Source organism: Argiope bruennichi, chromosome 8 (genome assembly GCF_947563725.1).
Source record: "Argiope bruennichi chromosome 8, qqArgBrue1.1, whole genome shotgun sequence".
Taxonomy (NCBI): Eukaryota; Metazoa; Arthropoda; class Arachnida; order Araneae; family Araneidae; genus Argiope; species Argiope bruennichi.
The window spans coordinates 128,234,195-128,260,126 of NC_079158.1; the positions used below are offsets into that span (position 1 = coordinate 128,234,195).

General features: G+C 30.1%; 1 protein-coding gene across 1 annotated transcript; it reads right to left on the reverse strand.

Annotated features, from left to right (window-relative positions):
- Positions 1 to 283: 283 nt before the first annotated feature.
- On the reverse strand, positions 284 to 25,033 carry LOC129980776 (cytochrome P450 4V2-like). The gene is made up of 11 exons (XM_056091159.1): positions 24,696 to 25,033; positions 22,360 to 22,472; positions 20,856 to 20,941; positions 18,665 to 18,855; positions 15,262 to 15,331; positions 13,793 to 13,919; positions 11,781 to 11,939; positions 9,366 to 9,518; positions 8,178 to 8,244; positions 4,963 to 5,142; positions 284 to 597 (listed from the first exon to the last, which is right to left on the reverse strand). The coding sequence occupies exons 1-11, from the start codon at positions 24,889 to 24,891 to the stop codon at positions 431 to 433; spliced, it is 1,509 nt and encodes a 502-aa protein (XP_055947134.1). The 5' UTR covers positions 24,892 to 25,033; the 3' UTR covers positions 284 to 430.
- Between the last annotated feature and the right edge of the window lie 899 nt (positions 25,034 to 25,932).

Sequence of the window (25,932 nt, forward strand, 5' to 3'; positions counted from 1 at the left end):
CCCAGTTTTTTTTTTTTTTTTCGAATGAATTGTCCGACACCATGTGTATACAAAATCTTAATCGAGAAATTTGAGAAAATTATATTTTTATAAGAATTCATTTTACATTTCATTCCTTTTGCTGTCAAATGTTAAATATTTAGGTTTCTTTTTTGCATTACTGGTAATATATATAAAAAATTTTGACGCTGTTTCAGCTTTCTTATCAATCATTTCAGTCATTTATAAACACATTTATTTTAATAAATCTTTCATTAAAAAAAATTGAAAAGCACATTGGGAATGAAACGTTTTATTTTATTTCTAAAATACAAGCACTATTTATTACGGTAAAGAAACGCATTGGGAATAAATTCGAAAGTGATATAATAGCGATTCAATACAAAACTAATAAAACAGATGTAGAAAAGCTAAAAGTCAGTGTCAGTTTTCAATCCATTGGTCTGTTCCTGAATCGAATGCGGATTGGTATTGAGTTATTCAGAACTACATGAATCACAGTCTTCACCTTATCTCTTCCATCTAATGATTTCAAAACGAATCTCCTTAATATATAGCTGAGGATAGTCTTCATTTCTAGCATAGCAAACACTTTACCTGAAAAGAGAGTGTGTTTATATGCATGATAAAGCACAATGAAACAAATTCAAACTTTCTGGTGAAGCATCGTTGCATGAATGAAAATGTTTTACAAAAATGTTTAAATACAAAAAAAATGTTCTTATTAGGCGATGATAATTTTCCATTTTGTTCAATGATATAATTATTAGTTGCTTATCTATAATTAGAATTTTTTTTATTCTCGGAGCAAATACTTATTTTTAAATTCTTAGTAAAAAATGCAAGAACTTATTCATAAGAATAGGAAGAATGTCCTGCTTTATTTGATAAGTATATTTTGAAACCGTGGTATTTTTCAACGGGAAAAATATTAACAAAGCATTTAAAATATGGGAAAAAATTCGAAAAAAATTTTTTTTTAACGCATCATAATTTTTATAATTTTATGATAAAAATAAATTTCCATTTATATGTATTTTAATTTCTCTTTTCTTCTACGTGGCTTAAATTAAATTTGTTTATGTGCGAAAAGTCTTCTTAAAAATCTCTGAATAATGATACAGGATGACCTAAAAAATGATATCAACTGAAACTGAATGCAACTGCCAATTAGGGATTGCAATACCGGTATACCGGGATACCGAATACCGGTATTTTGAGCCATTTATACAATTTTGTAATACCGGTATTCACAAGTTTAAATACCGGTTTTTCGGTATTTACTAGAAATTTTTAAAATGGTCTCCACTATATGTTCAGGTATCGCGAACATAGCAATATAGTATACGTTTTTGTTTTTATGTCTCCCTAACGGGCGAAATTAATTAACTAATTAATGGCTTAAATCTAAATTAGCGAACCATGGATTATCCCTGAAAGAAAATATTGTATCCATAACGACTGATGGAGCAACAATTATGAAAAAAGTTGGAAAGTTGATTGGTGCAAATCAGCAGTTGTGCTGTGCACATGGAATTCAATTAGGAGTAATAGATGTATTATATCAAAAATATAAAGAACAGAAGAATCCAAATACTATATATATAGAAACTTCGGATTCCAACTTTGAAAAGAGTAAGAGTGAGAGTGATATTGGCAATGAAGATAATGACAATGTAATTGTTGAAGAAGATATTGCTAATGAGGATGAAATATTAACCTATCAAGAATTGCTTCCTATAATTTATAAAGTTCGAAAAATTGCTAAAATATTTAAATGTTGCCCTATAAAAAAGATATATTACTAAAATATATACTAACTGAAAATAAAACAGAATATATGTTAATATTAGATTCTAAAACACGTTGGAACAGTTTACTCCTAATGATGGAACGATTTTTGAAACTGAGAAATCTAATCCAAAAAGCAATAATCGACTTAAACCTGTAAATTAATTTTTCAGATAGTGAATTCGACTTAATATCCAGAACTACGTCAGCTCTACTTTCAATAAAACTGACTATCGAGGCATTATGTCGGAGAGATTCTAATTTATTAACAGCTAATGCAACAATAAATTTCATGTTGCAGTCACTGAAAGAACAGCACACATTAGTATCTGAAGAATTATATATTACATTGAAAAATCGCACAGAAGAAAGGCATACCGAAATAGAAAATGGCTTATGGTATTTACATAATTCTAATGATTTTAAAAATGAAAATGAAAAGAAGAAAATAAAATAACCAATTCAAATCTGATTAAGTTAGAGTAAAGTTTCTTAAAATTTTTTTCCCTACAAACCTATTCCACATTCAGAATTCGGTTCAATTATCGAAGATGTCACTACTGTGGATAGTGAAAAGGAATTGTCTCTTGAACGAAAATTAGAATTAGCGATGAATAAAAAAAATTTCAACGAACCAAAATACAATACAGAAATCAGGTATATCCAAAACCATCCGACGAGAAATCGATTTATTTGAAGATGAGGGATTTAGAGGTAAATACTTGGAAAAAGTATATCGCGCATTTCTAACAGTACCACCAACTAGCGTAGATGCCGAAAGAGCGTTTTCTACAGCTGTTCATTTTTACACAAAATTACTTTTCAGGATTAATGACAGTACAATGGATACATTATGTTTTTTTAGATCACATTTCAAAAATTTGTAATTGTACCCTAAACTGAATAGTGATATTTACACTTTTTTTGTGATTTAAATAAATAAGATGTTTCTTTACTTTTTTGTGATTAAATACTGTTATAATTTATAAGTTACAAATTATTTTTGTGATGTTTACACTCTCTAACAAAACTGGCAAATAAAAAAAGGAAACACCTGTGTTTTCTTTCTTTTTCCAAAATTTCTAATACCGGTATTAAAACCGGTATCCCGGTATTAAAATTTAAAAAATACCGAATACCGGTATTGAACTTTTGGTCCGGTATTGCAATCCCTACTGCCAATCTACGAATTGAGAAATAATCACCCAACCAGAATAAGTTTTGTTTAAAGAAAGCTTGTGTTCAAGTGAAATTGGTAATGAAAGACATGTGGTGGAAGCGCAAAGATAGCTCAGTATGTTTAAAGGAAACTTTCTGGAAATTCAGGAACATTGGGTGACGCAGATGCATTAACAAGTGGGTAATGTAAATAAATGTACTGACTTCAGCCTAGAATATTGCTTGACTAGGCTGCTCTTGAGGCAAAAATCTCCCTCCCCCCCAAATAAGCTACTTTAGTGTAAAAATTACGTGCCGACAATAGTACACAATAAAATGATTTAGACTCATAAATAACACTCAAAACTCAACCATGTGATTTATAATGTTATTTTTTCAATTGTGAAAATAAGAAATTTTAAAGTATGGTTAAATTGGAGAAATAATTTTGAAGTACGTGATTTTTTTTTGCCTTATTAAATTTTGTTTAGAAATAAAATTCAAGACACAGCACCTGTAACCGCTCATAAATTGTAAGTAGTCAGGACAAGCGAAAGAATAAGATATTCTTGATAAATGAAATTGAGTGTTAAATGAAGACTTGAGTATCTTCTATACCGTAACTTCATAAAATCAACTTGGTGTAGACCGGAATATTTATTATACTGCACAGCTCATTAATTAAAAAGATATATTTATAGGACATTCAATAAACACGTTCAAACATTCGAAGTGTGCCTATATGTTTAGCTGCATTCGGTAATTAAGAATAAACTTTTATTAAAAGCACTTTCAAAGTTTATACCAAACATAAAATTTGCTTGAATAAATAATACAGTATACGGCCGAGTGTGCGGCTCGTGACTATACAGTTCCCGTTAGTTTTCCTTTATTTTCTTTTATCGTAATTAAATGAGGAAAGCAAGGGGTCTGTTAAGTCATCTATTAAAGACCTTTTCAAAATCTAAAAACTGTAGGTTTTGGCACTTATCTTAGAGTTAACTTTTCATATCTGTGTAATCATTTATAAGTGAAAAATAAAATCAGTTTGAGTCAATTTTCTTAAGAATCATGCTTACGATTTGCGTTAATGCTTTGTTTATGTTTCCTGCATTTAAGTAGGACATTAAAGAATTTATGTGCAAATGTGAACAGTTTAGATCCATTTATTTACTTTTTTTCTAATAAATTCTTGAAACATGCAATGCAGTTTTTAAGCATATATAAACTAGCAGTACAGAGCCCTCTATTTTAACTCAACACGTTACTGGCAACTGCTTCTAGGATTCCCCGGGCCGCGGTTGCGTTCACATTGAGCTAAATGGTGGGCTTAGGACTCAATAAGAAATGAGAAAATGCGAATTATTACAGTGAGTTTTGTATAAAATATTTGCCCTTCCTCCGCATTAGGCCAGATATTCGGGAGTGTATTGTAATTTAAGGTGTGAATAAGCGAAATTATTTTTTATCTCAGTAATTCATTCTATTTGAAAAAAAATAAGCCTTTGTGCGTTATATCTATTGAGATAAAGAAAACGGCATACATAATTGGTGATTTCCTAGCTAATAGTACATTTATTAACGTATCGTTATTAAGAAAATGTCGTAAATTGAATTGTTAAATCATATTCCTTGATGCAAAACTCATGTACTAGTACATGTATCTACATTTTACTGAGATTATTTTATGATAACATGAAATGCTATGAATTAAAAACTTTAAATGTTATAAAACGAAGGTGGTGTGATTTGCTGTCTATAGTGTTTTTATACAACGTTCTACATAACAGATAGAGACGATATTATAAATTTGTTAGAATATTTTTAATGGGAATACAAAACCACTTTTATTTATTTTAGACCATTATTCTTTTAATTTTATGGTTAAGAAAAATAATTCTTTTTGATTTTCATATTTACTATAAGCCTAAAAATTTGCAGTACTGAAGAAATTGTGAAACTAATAATTTTTATATCAATTATAAAAGTCTTCATATCATTAATAGTTCTCACCTATGCAATTTCTTGGTCCAGCTGAGAAAGGCAAGTGTGCGTATTCAGGAATTTTAGCTGCATTTTCCGGTAAAAATCGGTCCGGATCAAATCTTTCCGGATCGGGATACACCGATTCATCTCTGTGCAGGTAATAATTTAAAATCATGCACGAAGCACCGTTTGGAACAGTGTGACCACCTAAGAATATATATTTAAGGATCCAGATTTAGTAAACTAACTTATTACCATATGCTTAAAAGTAAGTAGAATCATATTTCTTTCAATAAAATGGTAGATTCCCTTTTTATATTTCGAATTACATTTCTACGAATAGAATAATGAAAAAATTCACTATTAATTAATTTAAATATAAAGGGTATTTTTGCTTTAGCATGCGCAGTTTTTCTTCATCAAGAAACAGAAAGAAGAATGAACTGATATATTTTCATTAAAAATTCATATATTTTTTTCAGAAAAGTTAAACGATGATGATTATGAACTACTGAACTACAACAGATGAATTATAAAATTAAATCATTACTTTTTCAGTCCGAATTAGAACACTTGCATGGTTATGTATGATTTTACATGATATTGGATTGCATCAAGTACAGAGAATGGCAAGCATTAGTCAAAGAAAGTTGTGTCCAAAGAAAGTCCATCGAAAATTGTGGCACAAGAGATTGTTAATGGAAGTTTCTATTTCCAAACATTCTCTGTAAAATTCAGATTTGGAGTTAGAAACCTAGATGTTTGATAGTTATTTTCTACTCACGGAACTACTATCGAACAGTTTCTGCGGAGTGGATCTTGGCATTATTATTCACAAATAACTCGTTACATGCTGATAAGGATGGAACTTACAGAATCGAGGTGATTGTCAAAAGGATCTTAACATAATAGCATAAGATGTGCTACAATATCGTCGGATGCAAAATGGAATTCAAATTTTGTTTGATTTTAAGAAATTCTATGATTTTGTGCTAAAAAGTGCCAACAAATTGTTTTTATTTGACAAACATGGTAACTTTGTTACTTGGTAAGATATTTACTCCCTTACTGTTTAGTGGTTAGCATGCTTTCCTATTTCTGACAGGTTGCTCACAAATACATTTATCACTTCTTACTTTTATAAGTTCATTAGTTAATTTTGCAACTTCTTATTTTACGAGACCAGTTTATCATAATAAAATTTTGTGGAGAGATGTGATTGGATCCTGAATTCTAAATTTTTAAACAAAATGTTTACGAGACTGCTAAGATTTATCTTCTAACCAATTAAGCAATCAAAAACAATAGGGATATCAGGTATGTTATTAAATCCTACTGTTAAAATAAATAATTTAAAATATACAGTAGTGCCAAAATTGTGGACACTTTTAAAAATTGTTATGTTTTCTAAATTTGAATGCTTATAGAGAATGTTACATTTCACAAAATGAAAACTCTTACATATCATTTTAAAGAGAATTTAATGCTAATTTCAATACAAAAGGAAAAATTCAAATATTTCCAATACAAAAAAGTTATTCTTACTTTAATCTGAATAACATAAACAGTGATGAAGTGAGTTACAATTTCTAACTTTCCTGACAAATTACTGTTCTTGTTCTGGGAACCAATCAAATGTTAATAACTGCTAGAAGAAGCTAGTATCATGTTTAAAGTTGTAACAAGCGATAATTGTGCTTTTTTCTGTAGCAAGAAGACTGTTTTTTATGTAATCAAATTGCAAGTTAGAAATTTTGCTAATCTATTTAATATATAGTGGGAATTTTTGTAAATATTTCTAATATTTATTCAAGAAGCAATGACATCAAATAAAAGAATAGATTGGACACTTAGAAAAAAAACTAAGATTATTGTGTTACATGAATGTGGTCTTTCCTATGCTGCAATTGAAAGACAGGTATGTGGCTCAGTGACTACATCTGGAGTATGAAAGTTTTGTTTACGATACCAGGAGACAAATTCAATAAAAAAGAAAGCAGGAAAGGGCTGAAAAAGGATCACCACATCTGTTGATGAAAGTAAAATAAAAAGAATATGTCTTTAAGATAAAAGAATGTCATCAGCGGCCATCAGAAGTCAATTTAATGATGCTATCATTTATGTCAGTTCAAGAACAACCAGGCGAAAGTCATTAGATGTTGGACTAAGAGGCAGAATTCAACGAAACAATGCTTATCTCAATTTACAGCAGAGTATCAAAAGATTACAGTTGGCAAGGGAACGCATTAATTGGACAGATGAGCGGTGATCGCAAATTATACGGAGTGAGGAAACAAATCCATTATTCGGTAGTGATAGCTAAAATATTTAAGACTAAGAACAAGCTAAGAGGTACATTATGCCTGCATTCAGAAACTATGAAAAACTCAGTTAGTGTTATGATTTGGTCATGCATGTCAGTAGACAGTATTGGTCTTCATCATGTTATTGATGGGACATTGAATGCTAGAAAATACATTGACACTATTCTAGAGTCAAAACTTACAGTGATATCTTTCCCAACAACGCATCATTTATTTTTCAGCAGGAATCAGCTCCTTGCCACACAGTAAAAATATCGAATGAGTGGTTTAGCACAAAGAGTATTGAATTGTTGTCATAGCTTGGAGATAATCCTGACCCCAAAATTATTGAGAACTTACGGTACCGTTTGAAAACTCTTGTACATATGAAGCGTTCATCTAATAAAAGAGAATTAATTGAGATTATAATTGTTTCCTGGCATCCCCAATAACGAAAGAAGAACGTAAAACACTCTTTAGCTCAATGAAACATCAGTGTGAAGCTATGATAAAAAATAAAGGCTACCCTACTAAGTACTGATAACTTACTGCAGTCATTAGCATCTAATGTATCTCAATAATTATTGCAGCTCAACTTTTTTTGTATTGCAAATATTTGAATTTTGCTTCTTGCATTGAATTCAGAATTAAATTTTCTTTAAAATGATACGTAAGTGTATGTATTTTGTGAAACGGTACCTTTTCTATAAGCATACAAAGTTAGAAAACATGAAAATTTTCAAAAGTGTCCACAATTTTTGCCACCACTATATTTCTCAATGTTTTCAAACTATTAATTGAATATAAATTTATCATGAGTTTAATTGTTTTTCGCAGCAAAATGTTTAATATGTCTGTAAATTAATACTAATAATAATCTGCAAAAAAAAAATCTTAAAATTTATATGGAAATCTTACTGAACACATCCATTTACTTACAAATTTCAGTGTCTTCATAGATCTTTCTTCCGAAAACTGGGACAACAGTGTAGATCCTGTTGGATTCCTATAGAATTAAAATTTATTAGTGGTGAAATACGCAAGCATTATACATATACATACATGAAAAACATCAACAACTTTATAAAGAAAGCAAAAAGTTGCTTAGAAAAGTAATTTTGTTGAATATCCTTTATTCATCCATCAATATCCTATACGCAGAGAACATTTCAAATATATTTGAATATGTGAAATATATTGAATATTCAAATATTAAGTATGTATTTTTTACTTTTATTTTGCTGATTCTTAGAAGTTTTACAACCAAAGAAGACTTTAGAAAAAATATTTTTTTAAATGGAGATACGAGAAGATACTTTTTAGATATTTAGGTCAATTCACGTACTATGAATATTTATCCAAATGATGAGGAATGGATGACAATTCAAGTACAAAAATATGGAATAATTGGAGTTACAATAGCGAATTACCCATGTAGTGCATTCCTACGAGGTATGTGGAACTTATATGGCATTTCGGGGTATGCAAAAAAGTGACGAAAAAAATTCCCAATATTTTTTGACGTATATTTTTCTCCTTTAGATTTCTTCCGCTCTTTTCACGAGGAGAATTATATATTATATCGTCGAAAAAAATGCAAATTATAGAATTAAAATTTATTCTATACTTATTCATAAAACCTAAATATGAAACTGAAAGTTTTCGATACGTTGCATTTGTAAAGGGAATTTGCTTCTTTGGCTCGTAAAGGGAATCCTGAAGGCATTGTCATCACATGCGTTAGTTTCTGAAGATACTCCTTGAGTACTGAACAAACAAATCCGGATTTTTCCCGTTCCCTAATTTGCATTCATATTTTTTGATACCGAATAGAATTTTTGGGTCACTGTGACAAACACGCTCAATCACCAACGCCTGAATTCGCTTGAAAATACTACATGTACATGGACTATAAAAATAATGGAAAAGTATGGGAGAAACAATGATTTCTTTTTCATTCTCTACTTGCTCACAAATTTGAAAGGTTCAATAAATATGTGAATTTGATTTATCAAATATTATGTAAGATTATGTTTTGTTGATATCTACAATACCCTTCATTGGTCAATATCTTAGTTACTGTAGTGCATTGAGTTCCATCATTACTTTTAAGACGCATTCCATCTAATTCAATTTGTTGAGATCGTCTATTGTTACAGCTCCTTCCCTGTCACTTCCGAATGTCCTGTCCAGTTCCTCGTGGAGCTTGGCTTGGATTTCTGGATGAAGCCCGATAAGGAATAGGGTCCAGATGATAGAGATGGCGATGGTGTCGTGTCCCTAATAAAAAATAAGCTGTTAATACTGATTTTAAAAATGCCAGAAATTTGGAGTTTAGCAGGGTTTTTGCGGTATAGGAAATAAATGACACGTATCGATATAGGTGGCATTGCTATTCCACATAAATTACATTTCTGCAACTCTATAAGTTTTTTTTTCTGATTATTTTTCAAAAAATGTCATTGTTTCTGTATATAAATCAGCGACTCTTACGAGTAATAGTTTTAGAATAAATAATTTCTTTAGAATATTTCCCAAGTTATAAATGAAATGAAATCAACAATAGAAACTGAGGTAAGATCTCATATATAGGGTGGTCATGTAATAACTTTTCCTGCTTGGTGGCATCTGCAGCATCTGGAACACATACTTTATATATGTATAAATTGAGAAAAGCATGAGAAAAAAATTAATAAAAAAAATTAGTACTAAATTTGCAGATAGGAAACAAATTGGCACTGCTGTCACGTATGAAGGAGAAATTTGCATATCGACTATGTAAAATTCCTCGTGCCTGCGTAATAGCAGCACCATGCATTTCTTGTATAAAGAAAAAAGTAAACGAACTGTTAGCAATTTGTTCGACTATTGACGTGTTCTTGACGGTTATTCGTGAAGTATGATTAATGCTGGCCTAACTTTACCTCAGCGTGCTTTATTGGTAAAACTGTTCTACACTAGACAGTGTAATACCGCGGCCAGTCTTAAGGAATTTCGAACTTTTCATAACCTTCGTAAAGATTCAATGTCACTATAGCATTGAGAGAAATGATTAAAAAATTCGTGGAAACTGATTCGCTAGGACTTAGAGATGGCTTAGGACGAAAAGAGTATCAGATGTTGGTGCAGTGGTGTTCGACTAGCAGTTAGATTAGCTAGGACTTCGGTCTGGACTTGTCCAAGCTTTCGTGCAATTATTCGCCAAACCGATATATTTTATACTACTGTATGGAAAATCTTACGCAAAATGCTGCATTTTTATCTGTGTAAGATCAATCGAGTGCAACATTATAAATCATAGGTCATGAAAAGCGTTTCGCTTTCGCTTTAATGTTTCTTGCCAATGAAGGTCGACACTGATTGGCCTTGGAAAATATTTTGAGAAGAATGAGGCTCATTTTTAATCGAATGGGTCTGTCAATACTCAAAACTACCATATTTGGGCACGTGAACGTCCCATAGTGATCCAAGAAATGCCATTAAATTTCCCGAAGGTGACCATGTGGTGTGGTTTCACAGCCAATTTTATAATGGAGCAGTACATTTTTGAGAATCTTATTCAAACAGGTCCTATTACCTGTACCATTAAAATATGGACAAATTCTGCAATCTTTTGTTATTCCGAAATTGTATTAAAGATAATGCCTGTACAGAGAAGAGTATATGAATTCAGTACAGAGCCTTTTAAGACAATATTTCGGTACTGAGAGAGTTATCATTCAATATTTTTAGACCGCCCCAAGTAACTTTTGATAACAGGGGTACCTGAAATCCGTAGTTTACACTGGTGGCGTTCCAAACCTGCATGTCTTGATACAAAACATAAGATGAGCTATTATAAACATCGAAACTGACAGTTTACATGCAGTAGTAGAGAACGTCATACACGGTAGGCAATATGTTGGTCAGAATATTGGAAATGTAGCACGATGTCCAGGAGACCTTGATATTTATGAATAAGAGATTATTTTCTGTGATTTTCATTAATTCCTTTGTAATTACATTCTCTTAGTGGTAGTATTTACACTACCGGCAACTTTCAGTACTATTTTTTTTCTACAGAATTTATCTTGCCATGCCTTCTACAATCTGTATTTAAAATGTGGTTTCGTTTCATTCATTCGTTTTAGATTCGCTACAGATGCCGCCAAACAGGGAAAGATATTTTATGGCCACCCTGGGTTTAGCCTCATTTATTAAGCTCGAAAACATTATTTCAAAGCAGATATGATGATGTTTTTCGACTGAAATTCTTTCTGTTTAGGATATACTGTGAAATTCTTAACTCACAGAATGATAATGAATAATGATGATGCAATTAACGCGCAAAATGATGGCTGATGCAATCAATCCAAAAAGAAAAATGTTAAGATAGTCGAAGCAAGCTGGAAAGATTATCACATTATATAATTTTGAACTAAAATGTGAATTTTTTTCTTTATATAACAATCTTCTTGTTATAAATCTAGTTTTAGAATAAAAATATTTAAATATCATAATCATAAGAGAGATCATTAAATGAAATTTAGATCTTAACATTACCTCCATGATGAATGTATTAACTTCTTCTCTAATGTCGTCCTCATTCATGTCTTGAAATTTGAAGTGGCGCTCCAGCATCATGTCCATCAGTGTCTTGCGCCTTTTTTGTTCACCCTCGCCTCCTTCGTTTATATAACGAGCTTTCTTCTCTTTAATTACCTAAAAATTTCGATCACAAAAATTTAGTGGAATTTTATTTTCCTGATGATATTATGCTGTGCCCATTATTAAAGCTCAAAAATCAAAGTTATTAAAGTTCAAAGAGTTGCAAAATCAAAGTGATTAATAGCCAGTAATCTGTAAGCAATGCAATGAAGTGATCATAGTTAAAGATAAAAATATTTAAGATTTTAGCGAATTTTTATTTTTACCACATAAACAATTTGGCGGAATCATGAGTATGAAGTTATATTTAAACAATTAATCTGAAAACAAATATAATCAATATTTCTGGCTAACCAGCTGATAATGAGTAGACTGGTCTAGAATAAATGGATTCAAGCGAAGCCACGTATCATGTATTTATTATGTATGATGTATTATACTATATATTCGTATGTATGTATTATATTGATGTATATATTATGTATTATGTATTATATATGCATGATGGGATTAAGGCTTCCTATAACACTCGAAATGTGCACTGATTTACTTTGTATCATCATCAAACAGATATTTGTTCCATTTGCCAGACATTATCATAACGTATATCCCAATTTTTTGGAAAATATTTTAAACAGAATTTTGGCAATTTTATTCAGAATTTTAGATGTAAACATACAAAGTACAGAGTGATCATTAAAAAAATCATTTCCCGTATATGAAGGTTTAGAGCAGGGGTGTCGAACCTTTATGAATTAGCGTGCCATTTTTTCTAAAGAAATGTGCAATGAGGTATAGACGTGTCGTCAAATAATTTTGGCCTGCGATTTGATGATTGAGAAGATAATAAAACTAAATACTAACAACTCAAAACTCTTTTTTTATTACGAAAAAATACATTTTGCACTGTATGGTACTAAATGTTTTAGTTATACATATAATTCAAATTAAAGTAACATTAATATGACTTCTGTTGTTGCAGATTAGATGACAAATAATTTATATTAGGATTGTAAGATGTTCAGAATGCACGCTGAATTGAAAATACGCTACGCAAAATGTATTTTTTCAATAAAGAGTAAATAAAGAGTTTTGAGTTGTTAGTATTTAGTTTTATTATCTTTTCAATCATCACAGGCCAAAATTATTTGACGACACGTCTATACCTCATTGCACATTTCTTTAGAAAAAATGGCACGTTAATTCATAAAGGTTCGACACCCCTGCTCTAAACCTTCATATACGGGAAATGATTTTTTTAATGATCACATTGACTAAAGTTCAATGCACTGCGCAAGGAATTTAGCTGCCGATATTCTATCTTCCTATCTCCAAATTTTTACTTCATTTTTGAAAAGTTAAAATTTCCAAAAAATTCCTTCTAAGTGTAGCAGGAATTTATCCTCAATAAATTGCCCTCTAAAGTGTATCTGTACGAAGCTGCTCCAGGTCTAGAAGTCTACACGGAAGGCCGCCAATACACACACTTACTCTTTTATTTTTAATAGAGATTATTTTATATTCCTTGAATATTCGTGATTGTATTTTTACAGGGGAATTTTAAAAAATAAATATAACCATGAATTATTTATTTTTGAACTGAACATCAAGAACAAAATAATACTGTTCAGTCGCTTAGAGGGTAAGAATTCTACACAATTTCTCTGGTAAGAAAAAAAAATGACAAATGCGCAATTAAAATTATGCAAATAAGCAGTCCAATAAAAATATATTATTTATTTGAAATATCTATTTATCAAGATTTTAAAAAAAACTATGTTTCAAATAAATATTTTTAACCTATTTATAATTTTAAAGTTCAATTGTCAAGAACAAAAAATCTTTATCATTTTTATGTATAAAATCGAAAGCATGTGAGAATTTCATAATCCCTGAAACAAACTTACTGATGTTGTGAAGTCTTGCATTATTTTTAGATGATACTCCTGATCTTTGTAGTATTTCGTTGCTTCATAAATGAACTGAGGCCACATCCAGAAATTGTAAATTCTGCCCATGAATATTTCTCCAAGCCTTTAAATGGAACGAAGTTCAAGTATTGTTAATATTATTAAAAATATAATTCCAACTGAAAAATGGAATTTCACTTTAAAAAAAATTGATTTGTTTAGCTCGAAAGATGTTGCATTAAACCACAATAGACAGTAAAATACAGATTAATCCAAAATATTTATTCTTATTGCAAACAGTTGTCCTTTCTGGTAAAGAAAAGAAATTGAACACAATACAGAAAGCTTAACTCATTTTATAGCTGCATCCATAAGCGAAATTATCCGAGCACGTTGGCTGTCAATTATCATCAGCTGCTCAATTACATAGTTGCGCTGATGTCAACATATCATTAACTTCAAATTCATTCTGCTGATGATGATATTTAAAAATCGTCTTGTGCTTAATATTCTGCTCACGAAATCATTTTATGCCTGTATCCGTAAGCAAAATAATCCGCTCATGATGGCTGTCAATTATCATGAGCTGCACAATTATAGGGTCGAGATGATGTTATCTTATCATTAACTTCAAACTGATTCTGCTGCAAATGATACTTCACAATCGTCCCGTGATTAGTATTCTGCTCACGAATATAAATAAATTAAGACAATTTGATTGCAACTCTCTTCTTGCTTTGTTTTCGGCTTTATTCAGAACATTATGGTGAAAAAATAAATCTAATTCTAATTACATTGATTTCCTGATCGAGCAATAATTATATATGGTTTACAGTTTCAAAGAATGTTATTTTATTGCTCGGATTCCATTCTGAGATCTATGAAATATTCAATTTCTAGTTTTCTTTCTTTATTTATATAGACGATGCAGTCAGTAACTCTCGATGTGACCAAAGACGTGGGTGATTAGTAAATTTCTCTGAAATCATGATTTTTCGTTTATGTACTATTAAACAAATATTTGCAAGTGACGTTTTTTCTGTATTGAATAAATTTGCAACTAAATTTGTGATGGATCGCCAAAATTGTAAAATAACCATAGCTACAGAAATTTTGTAGACAAAAATATGAAATTTTATAAAACGAACATATGAATGTAAGGGAACTATTTCCCTAACTGACACTTTAAATTGGGAATGTACAATTTTTTTTAATTAGCAACCTCCAGAGAAGCTGAGTATTTTCAATAATTAATACATCTTATTTAATGATATTTTGTATTTGCAATATTTAGAGAAACAAATGCTGTTTCTCTTCCCTGGGGCACCCTTCATATATATATATATATATATATATATATATATATATATATATATATATATATATATATATATATATATATATATATATAATCATAGATAAATGAAAATATAGAAATACACTTCAACATGCATAATGTCACCTACTTTATTCCTGCTTTGGCGTACTGAGAGTTTTCATTCTCCAGTGCGTTTACTTTTACGCCAAAAATGGTTTCTAAAATGCAAAAGAAGAAACAGAAACTAGTTTTAAGTAAATTCAGTATTTAGTATTAGTTTTCATCATGTCATTATGATAGGAATCTATAGAAATAAGAAAAGAATAAAACTTTCATTTCGAAAGAAAGTTTTTGCAATTATTATCAACAAATTCGTTGGCATAGAAGACAGCATTCAGACAGAATGGAGAGCATAGAACATATTGTTGATTCCAAAAACGAAGGGGACATCTGTGTCATTTTCTTATTTGTTATCGTATCTTCACAAAATAATACCGATGGAAGTAACTCGAAGGGGCGTGTTTCTATCCATCGACAAACTGATGTCAATAAACGAGTTAACTGACATAATTAATAACGATTATCTTGTCATTTTTCTTTTACAAGAAATGATATTTTTTTCAATAATTCTTTCCTGCAGACTATTTTATTTATGTGCACTGAATTTCTGTGCAATATTTGCAGCAGCTATTGAGATGTACTTAATTTGAGAAAACCAGTTAAATTTCTTTGAGATAACCTTAAAAATGAGGCTTCTTTCTAGGGACAGCGTGTTAATGGAATTTCAGCTTTTTAGTAGCCAAACAAGGCTTTTCGGAAAAAAAATAGCTAGACGCAATTCAGATTTATCTTTAATGAGTATGATTCTTCAGATCATTAATATTTCATTTAAATATTGAGACATTTTCATTACATTTCAAGAAAATGAAGCTTTCATACTGTTTAATTGATCACGCTTTAAGAAATTGAAATAGAATTAAATTTTTATAGCGAATGAAATAGAATATGTGACCCATTTAAAAAAATCACCGATTTTTTTTATAGTTTAGTTTAATTAACGTCCGGTTTTTAAAACAACATTAGGAATATTTTAGGACCGACCTTGTAATTTTGAACCGCGGACAGATGAAGAGGATGACACCTGAGATGGAACCCACGTCTCCAAAATTCCATACCATACCAACAGGGTGGAAGTTTGGCCCCGACGGATTTAACGTGCACCAGACCCACTTATACGATGGTTTTAGGTGGAATCGGGTTACGAACCTGTAAACCTTCCGATTCGGAGGCCGAGACCTTACCACTAGGCCAACGCGGCTAACTTTACTTTCAAGCGGAAACAATTGCTACCTGGGTAGCACATTTATTAATTTTTATAGGAGAATTGTTTTATTATTATAAAAATAATACACATATGACTTTTACATACAGTTTAACAATGTTTTAATTATTTCAATGCTCTTAGCAAATATTAATTATCTTTATTCCAGAATAAGAATAATGATAACAAATCACTTTTATTGTAAAAATATTATGATTAAGTGAAAGTTAATTAGTTAGACGAAATTCAATTTATATGATTAAAGAACTGTATGCGGATAATATTTATACTGATGAAACAAAATTTAAAATAAACATTTTTTTATCTGTCCACACACGAATTCTAAAAGTCCAAGAAGTGTAGTCTTCAAATAAACTGATTATTAGTTTTCAACGAATCTTCATGTTTCAGAAAACTCTTAGACCGAAGAATTATATATTTGAAATATAAACGTTTGCTTTGCTTCTATGCTAACTGAAAAATAGAACAAATTAGAAGCATGGAAGTTGTTATGCGATCTTTACATGATAATCCTTAATTTAAATCAAAGTTTCGATGAAATCCGCCTAAAAAAGGAGTCAGTTCACTTAAATCCAATTATTTCTGCACCTATTGTGTAATTTTTGGAAATAAGATAATTTTTTGAGTGAGTACAAAAGGTTTTATGCTATATATATATATATATATATATAGAATAAAACTCATTTATCATTAGAAGATACATTTTTCGGAATCCAATAAATCTCGGAATTACCACTATATTTATTTTATTGGGAGATTAATTTCATGACGATAAACAAATTGATTAGATAAAACATAGAAAACATTTCGAGTTGTTGTTATTAACTTTATTAATCGGCTTGTCGATTGGAAGAAAATTCCTCGAATCATTTCAATCGATAAAAAATTTTGTGAAGATACGATAAAAAATAATAATGTTACAAAGTTGTCCCACTTTTTGTAACGAATTGCACAATACTTGAAATCGAAAGGAATCACGTAATCTTAAAACGAGAGCAATGCATTCACTCTAGAAAAATGCTTTTGGACATTTCAAAAATGCTTTTCTGTGTATGCCTAAATGTATGAATTAAAATCAGCCACTTACTAGAAATTCATGAATTCAAAATATCTAAAATTCGTGCAGGCTTATATATTTTTTTTTCCTAATAATTCTATAGAATTACTGCCATTTTATTGCTACTTCAAATTATGGTGAAGAGAGCGAAAATGATTTTGGCACTCAGTGAAAATCAATAAAAAACCAACAGTGAATATAATCGGTATTAACAGTAATTAAATTCAAGTGGCGAATTCATATAGTAATTGAAAATTTTTACAACGATTACCACCGTTATTTGTGGACAAAAATGCACGTTTATCCAAAATAATAGATTTCTAGAAACATTAAATAAGAAATATTAATTACTCAAAAGAAAGAAACAATACTACAGATTCGTCACAATATTTATATTATATAATTTTCCATAAATATTACTTTTTTAATAATCGATATTCATTAATTTTGTTTCTGAGTGACGAAGAGAAATCATAATAATAAATATAAGATGATTTATTTTAAATACATAATCTCTCCTGTTATTGCTTTCGAAAGCTTGGAGCAGTCGTTTGAACTCTAAGGTATAATTCTTGCCATCTGGCCGTAATTCAAGATGACGAGATCGCTCTCAAATCACTCTTAGATTACTTCAAAATGAAAGTTTATAATCTAACAGAGTGTGAGCCTACGTACCTTGAACTTAATGAAATAATTCATTTTCATTACCCAAGGGCTTCACCTTTACCTTTCCGCTTAGTTAATAGAATACGTAAAAAATAAATCAGCAAAAGAAAATTAAATATAGAGTGTTTTTTAGTTATTCATATTCTTACACATTTGAATAAAAAATAATAAAAACTATAAAAACAGTAAGAAAAATCATTGTAAAAAAGGAACATCGCACTAATGATGTACAATGAGCAATAAAATGTTTCCTTTTCTTTCTTTCTGGTGGTGGAGCACTTTCATAGCTGTCATTTCTTTTCGTTCATTGTTTCTTTTTAGACTTTCAAAAATGGGCACATTTCAATACTAGCTTATTACATATGGTTTTCTTTGGTTCCTGAATGAAATTCTATTCTACAATTTTGCAATAAATTGAAATTTTATAAAGCGCTAAATAAAGCAAATCATTATTTTGCGGTAATTATCTGATGAATTTTTACTCACCACACATCATATCTAGAGATGAAAGTTTTATGAAATTGTCGATAATAGTGAAATCTTTCTTCGTTTCGGCTTGAAAAGCGTCCGCTAGCTTCTGGCAATTTTCATTAAAAACAGACTGAAAATCTTTCATGATATCACTATGGAAACAAGGAGTTAGTAATTTCCGTCTCGCTTTCCATTTTTCACCACCGCTGAAAAAGAAATACGCATTAATATTGTTTCTTATTGGAATGAATAAAGCTATTTCAAAAGGAAATGCAGAAGTAGTAATATGTTCATGGCTAAGTTCAGAAACAATAAATGAGCCCAAGTATCAAGGATTGGAAAGCTATCTCAAAAATCTTAATTTCGTTTACGAAAGGATTCGTCTTCTTTCTCACTTTGCTTCTGTGAATGGCTGGCAAAAATCCATTGTAAACCTTCAATTTAATCATTAAATTAAGTTCAAAATTCATTTTGAATGGTTTTTACTATTTCTGCATCTGAGTTATACAACATCTCTACTTCTAGTAATAATAATAATAAATAGTGTGCATTGGCTGTCTACCGATTGTTTGACCAAATATTATTAAATTTGACACAAATGCACTTTTGGGGTTGTAATGTTCACTCCTAAGAGTTTTTTTAATTGTAATCAAAATGTTTATTAATTCAAATTTAAATACTATTTTGACGTTATTTTAGGATAACTTCTAGAAAAATTTTGTTCATAAAAATTTATTTGAAGTATATGTGTCGAAATTAAAAAATAAAAACAAAAAAACATTTGCTTAGGGACACAGCTTTAATTGCCATTAAATGATTTTTTTTTTTTTTTTTTTTGAATTTTGAAAAAAGTAAAAATATTTTTCTCCAAATTTTCAGCAGTACAGTCATTGTTGAAATGAAATTCAAATCTTTTTCATTGTTTTTCCAAAAATTTAATCGCAAGGTATTCTCTTATTGTTGAAAATCAAAGATGAAAGTTTCTCTTTATTATCTGTGCTATTTATATCATAAAATTATTTCCTTATAGGTATATTCTAAAAAAATTGTTCAAACTTGGCGTGGACTGAAGGTCTCAGTGGTAGAACGCTATGAACTAAATGCGCCGGTTCGCAAGTTCGTATCTGTTTGCATGCAAATTGTCTCAAAAAACTTTTGTTATTGATTTACTCTGTTATTTCTCGTCTATTCTAGAATGTTCTTATAATTTCTGTATCTTTCTAAATCTGGAAGTTCCGAGTCATTGCGTCTTGTGGATAAAAACAGTTGTAAGGTTTAGTGCTTGAAGTCTCTAGTTGAGATTAGTGAGTGTTATCTTTGGCTTTAGTGAACACACGGTTTATCTACTCGAAATAATTTTAAATGACCACATGATGTTATGGCATGCTTGGGATATCGAATCTACAAATGATAATTGGGACTTCTCTATCCATTTCTTCAAATCTGAATCACTTTTTTCATCCAACTGGCCTCTTTTACTCGGTGCCCCGAGGCACTAATTTGGTTGCAGCTACTAACCTACTTGACTCCTTTAAACAATAAACCGAATGTGTGCAAACCTATTAAAATAACAAAGTTGTAATTTTTCTTATGATTAGATGCATTAAATACTTTAGTGAAGAAATCAAGATCATCAAATCAGGCATAAGAACTGTAACTAACAATCGAACAGAACCACCTGGTCATCAGATGCGGTTAGTAAGGAATGAGAAAATGAAAGGGAGGGGCTGTAAAGGAAAATATGAAATTATATAATAGATTACACGGATTAATACATTTTTAATGGCATCTTGAAGTCATGGAACTTGACTCTATTAGGAAGGTCAATTTTTCAATGAAAAAGCAGATGTAAAACTATTAAAATAACAACATTATAATCTGCTGCCTTAATTTCTGATGTTGATTGTTTCTAATACTCTAACTTTGATGAAGGAATCAGAAACCAAAATTAATTCATAAGAAATTTAATTAAAATTAAACCTAGCCAACATTTTTTTACAAACTAACTGAACATCAAAGACGGCTAATTACTACATTAAAATGAATCCGAAATCTTTACATAGATTAGAATTACTTATCTTACGAAAATGCAAAAACGAAATATAATTTATATTGAAAATTTCCTTAAATCTAAAATTTTTTAAATAATATTCTATCTACTTATTAAATAAAAACTGAAAAAAAAACAAAAAAAACTAGAAAGTACCTAGTCAAAAGTCCTTCTCCGAAGAAAGGTTCCAAAAAGTCGTAAACCCAGCTTTTTTCATTGTGTTTTAGTCCTTTAAGCAATTCCTAAAAAGTAAATTTACTTTTTTTGTGTAGATAAATTATTCTTTCATTAGTTATATCTTTATTTTCGGTACACATGGAATATGATGATTCAATGTATTAAGCATTGTATGCAATAAATTTTAAAAAAAAGAATTTTCATTTCATAATAAAGGATAGAATAAGACTTTTTATGCATACTTATAAACTAAATTTGAAGAAGGCTGTTCTAAGTTCAAGTTTTATTTTTATTCTATTTTTTATTCTTAGATTCTCGCACTATCTATATCATTCCAGTTTTTCTTACTATAAAAGATTAATTGAAATAATTCACAACGATTGTTAGTTTATTCTTGCGCAATCATAACTTCTTACAAATGTACTCAGATTTCCTAACCTGTGAATCATAACTTTAAATGGAGATTCAGAGAAATGTGATCACTGAATAACGGCCTTATTTATATAGCTTCTTATGATTTGTTAAAAAATTAATCACGGTTTTAAATTATAGCGAAGGGTCGGTTTCTTCGTTTGCAGAATTGCCGCTTGGTGACCTTATCGCCGATGTGGCGAGATTTTTGGCGATCTTGGTGACATTCAACTTTCGACAGTTAAGCTTGATTAAGCTTTCGAGAGTTCGAGATTGGGAGCTCTAGCACTAATATTTCGGGAAATCAATGGGATGATGCTTACGTCATATCTCGCCAAAAAATAAAACACGTATTAAGTGGAGAGACGATTTCACTGAGAGCCTTTTCGCTTGTGATCAGACTTTGGAAGTCTGTTATTAGTCACTCCTCCATTACGCTGTACTCGAGTGCGGAATTGTAATTTTTGCTTCGTGCAAAGTTCTGAACTTGCTGGAATAAATATTTTAGACTTTTAAAGGACTGTTTCTTCATCGGCTAACCAATCGAAATAACCCTAAAATCATAACAACTAAACATGGGGCTAAAACCCATGACACAGAGATTAAGAGTCTCGCGCTCTGTCCACTGAGTTAGCCGGGCACGAACGCATCATGCCATTGATGATGGATTCCACAGATTCGTCTGAAACATTTACACAAAAATATAATAAAAATGCAAAATATTTTCAAATTTGTAATATTTTTGTAACATGCAAATGTGTACAATCCTCAATTAGGAGGGTTAAAAACTAATCAAATAATAATTCTAACTACTACAAAATTCAAAATATTTACAAACTTGTTACAATATGTCACAAAAATAAATTTCTTAGATTATCTGAATGTTTTATTATAAAAATGACCTGTTTCTGTATGCTTGCTGTAGCTTTAAAGTTTATAAGTGATTTTTAGGGACATAATTTTTGATTATTTAGTAATCACACATTTCATGAAAAATTCCTTTGAAAGGAATCGTATTCTTGTCTTCAATTTTTAGCATTCAAGAATAAATATTCTCAGAAATCGTGCTTACTTTCGCAGCATCCGCTTTGATAATCATCACGAACGGCACGTAAGCAATCCACATGCAAAACATTTGCTCATTTTTGAAACGTTCGTAGTGATATGTTAATAACTTGAAAAAATCTGTAGGAAAAATATCAAGATTCCGATTCAAAACAACAACAATAATAATATATTTATTACAATATAATATTAATATTTTTCCATTTTCATATCGCAATTTTTTCGATTGCTTTTTTTCCCACTTATTAGTGTGTTTTAAAATATTTCATTAACTTTTTTTGTTCTTGAAAAAAAAGTTATTTTCTTATTTTTTGTTTCACTTTTTTGTTGTGATATAACAGAAAAAAAAACTTAAAATATGTTCTAGGAAATTTACATTGAATTTCACTTTTATAGATTACATGTATTAACTAATGTTCGGATACTCATTTAATAGGCTTATACTTTTCTTTTACTTCTGTACATTAGGATTTAAGAATCATATATATATATATATATATATATATATATATATATATATATATATATATATATATATATATATATATATATATATATATATATATATATATATATATATATATATATATATATATATATATATATATACAGGGTGTTTATAAAGTCCCGGACCCATTTTGATGTTTAATAACTCATAAAATAATAAAGATAGATTAAAATTAATAACATAAATAGTTAAATAGACTCAAAAAGTTTCATGACCCTTGTCAATGAACTTCCACGTGTGCCCCCTTCGTCGCACGGAGAATATCAAGTCGATAGTCAATTTCACACCAGGTAGCGACGTGCATGTCGGCATCCACAGAGCCATTTGCGAACATTATGGCGATTAACAACGCCAGAAACATGAAAGGATGCTTCATCGGAGAACATTATGCTCTTCAGAAAATCAGCAGCATCTTCTATCCTCCTTAACATATCTGTTGCAAAGGTCATCCTCCTAGGTCTATCGTTCGGTTCCAAAACTTGAACAATTTGAACTTTGTATGCATGCAGTCTTAATTTTTTCTTAATAACCTTGTACACCGTCGAAATTGGCATATCCAATTCTGTTGCCGCTGATCTCACAGATATTCTAGGATTGTGTAAAAATGTCTCTCTGACACGCTCAACATCAAAATCACTTGTGCAAGGACGTCTGGAACGTTTCTTATCTTCGATACTTCCAATTTCTAGAAAATTCTTTTTCCACCCCAAGATGCTGTTTTTGGATGGAGGATCTTATTGGTAAATTCTTCTGAAATTTCTCTGTGCTTGCACTATCGATTTCATTTCTATGAACCACCATAAAATCTGTGCTTTCTCTTGTGGTGTACGCATTCTCCTTAATATCCACTCGAATAAAACATCACATACAAAAGTACTACATAGAACAAACACATCAAAAGTAAACATAACATTGCAATAGTTGCCAAAAACAAAAGAGAGAAAAATGCAATTAATAAGCAGACAATATTTAGAAAAGTACAGATATTTAGACTGGAAAATGAAATTATCTGAAAATAACCACACGTGCAGACGATATTTACAAAAGTAAAAATATTCAAACCTGAAAAGGAAAATATATGAGTTATTCCATCAATAAATGCCACAAGTTTGTTTATATCTTTATTATTTTACGAGTTATTAAACATCAAAATGGGTCCGGGACTTTATAAACACCCTGTATATATATATATTACAATTAATCTCTTATGTTTTGTGTTTTTCGTCGTTTAAACGTTTCTGTTACTTACCGGGTCGTTCATTCACAGTGTGTCTCTAAATGTATCCCACGCGTGATGACTCTTTAATTAATGAACGAGCATGATATAAGATATTTATTGCAAATATCAAGAGATCGTGTTTTGTTACCGAGTGAATTTCTGAGAGGCAGCTTCCATTTCGATCGTATTTTCGGTTGCTATCAACAATTTACTGTGAAAAATCTTTAGAAAATGTATTGAGGCCTCCATGAGTGCCATTTGCTTGTTTTTGAATTCTATACGTAGCATTTTTCTATTAACCAAGAAACAGAGTTTAAATGAGAAAATTACCCTCATTCATTTAAAGAAGTAATTCAGATAGAAGTTTGTGTATTGAAAAAAATGTTTTATCTCGAAGTTCCAATCATCGAAATAATTAGTTACTAAAATATTTAAAACTGCTTCCTCGTTCATTTAATTCTTGAATAGAAAGAATTAGTTAAATCTACTGTAATCAAAATTCATATATTTTTATAAACCCTTTCACTGATCATAATACTTTGAATATTAAGTCATTGTTTATCTAAACAGAAATAAATAAAAAAGCCTTTTGAAAATTCTAAATTCATGTACTTACTAATATGAAGAGTTTCTCTGTTAGGACGCATCATGTATTTCATTAATAATGTAGACACATCCCCCAGTGGGTTCAAGAATCCCGGGCGAGTTCCGGGCATTAGCTGACTGCATTTGTTCCTCCAAATGTTGAGTTTGATGAATTTCCATAGGATTAAGATGAGGAGTAATGCAAGGGCAGTGTACAGCAAGTACATTTTTTGAGGAGAGATTTGTAAAATGAGTCTCTCATTTACAGAATTAATTTAAAGCCAGATTGCTGAATCTTTTATGTCTCATCAAGGTCAGAGCTGCTGATTAAATGAGATAATCAGAAAATTCCATTTCGAAGGAAATAACGCGTTTTTCTACAATATCCCTCTTAATCTGCGCAAAATCAAAGATACATCAAAAGATAATTGTCACTGAAAAGGTAAAACAACAGGTCATCGATATCAAATATTGTCTTTTGATATCTTACAAAAAAAAACCCCAGATATCCCATTCTTATCCGTATTTCGTAAAAAGAAAGGTGGCCAAAAGTCAAAAGATTAGTTCTTAATCTCATTCGAATATTAGTAGAAATTCTTATCTGAATTTTTATGTTTAATCTTGCGTTTAACACATCGGGATTTCAAACAGAAAACGTGAGAATATAGATTTTTGCCATTGTATGGATAAGATGATAAAACAGCAAAGTTTAAAATGCAATTCAAGGTCCGGATTCAAAGTAACAAGATACAGATTTTTAAAAAAGTGCGTCTTTCAATTTTAACGAACTACGCATTAGGTAGAACCCAACCCATTTCTGATATTATTGCAACAGAATCAAACGAAGTAAACTTAAAATTCCTAAATATTAAAAATAAGAATGTGTTTCATTACAATTTAGGATAAATTTGATAATTAATTCAAAATTTAAAGAAATTTTAAATATTTTAGCTAACATGTTGCCTCCTATTTTATTAGAAATTTAGTAAATAGAGACCGGAATTGTGTTGAATTGTTTAGAGCTGCAAACATGAAAAAATTTCTTATTCATATAAAAATGAAAAATAGTCATATCATTACGAATGAGAGCTGGAATTTGCATTTTCTTTTGTAAGAATCGATTCCGTATTCAGTTTTTCTTGTATTTTCTTAGAGTTGAAAGAAAGAAACATTATAAAGTAGCCAAATCCTACACGAAAGTACTGCCTCATGTGACTATTATAAAATTTTTCCCATACAAATATAGAGTACTGTATTAAATGTAGGCG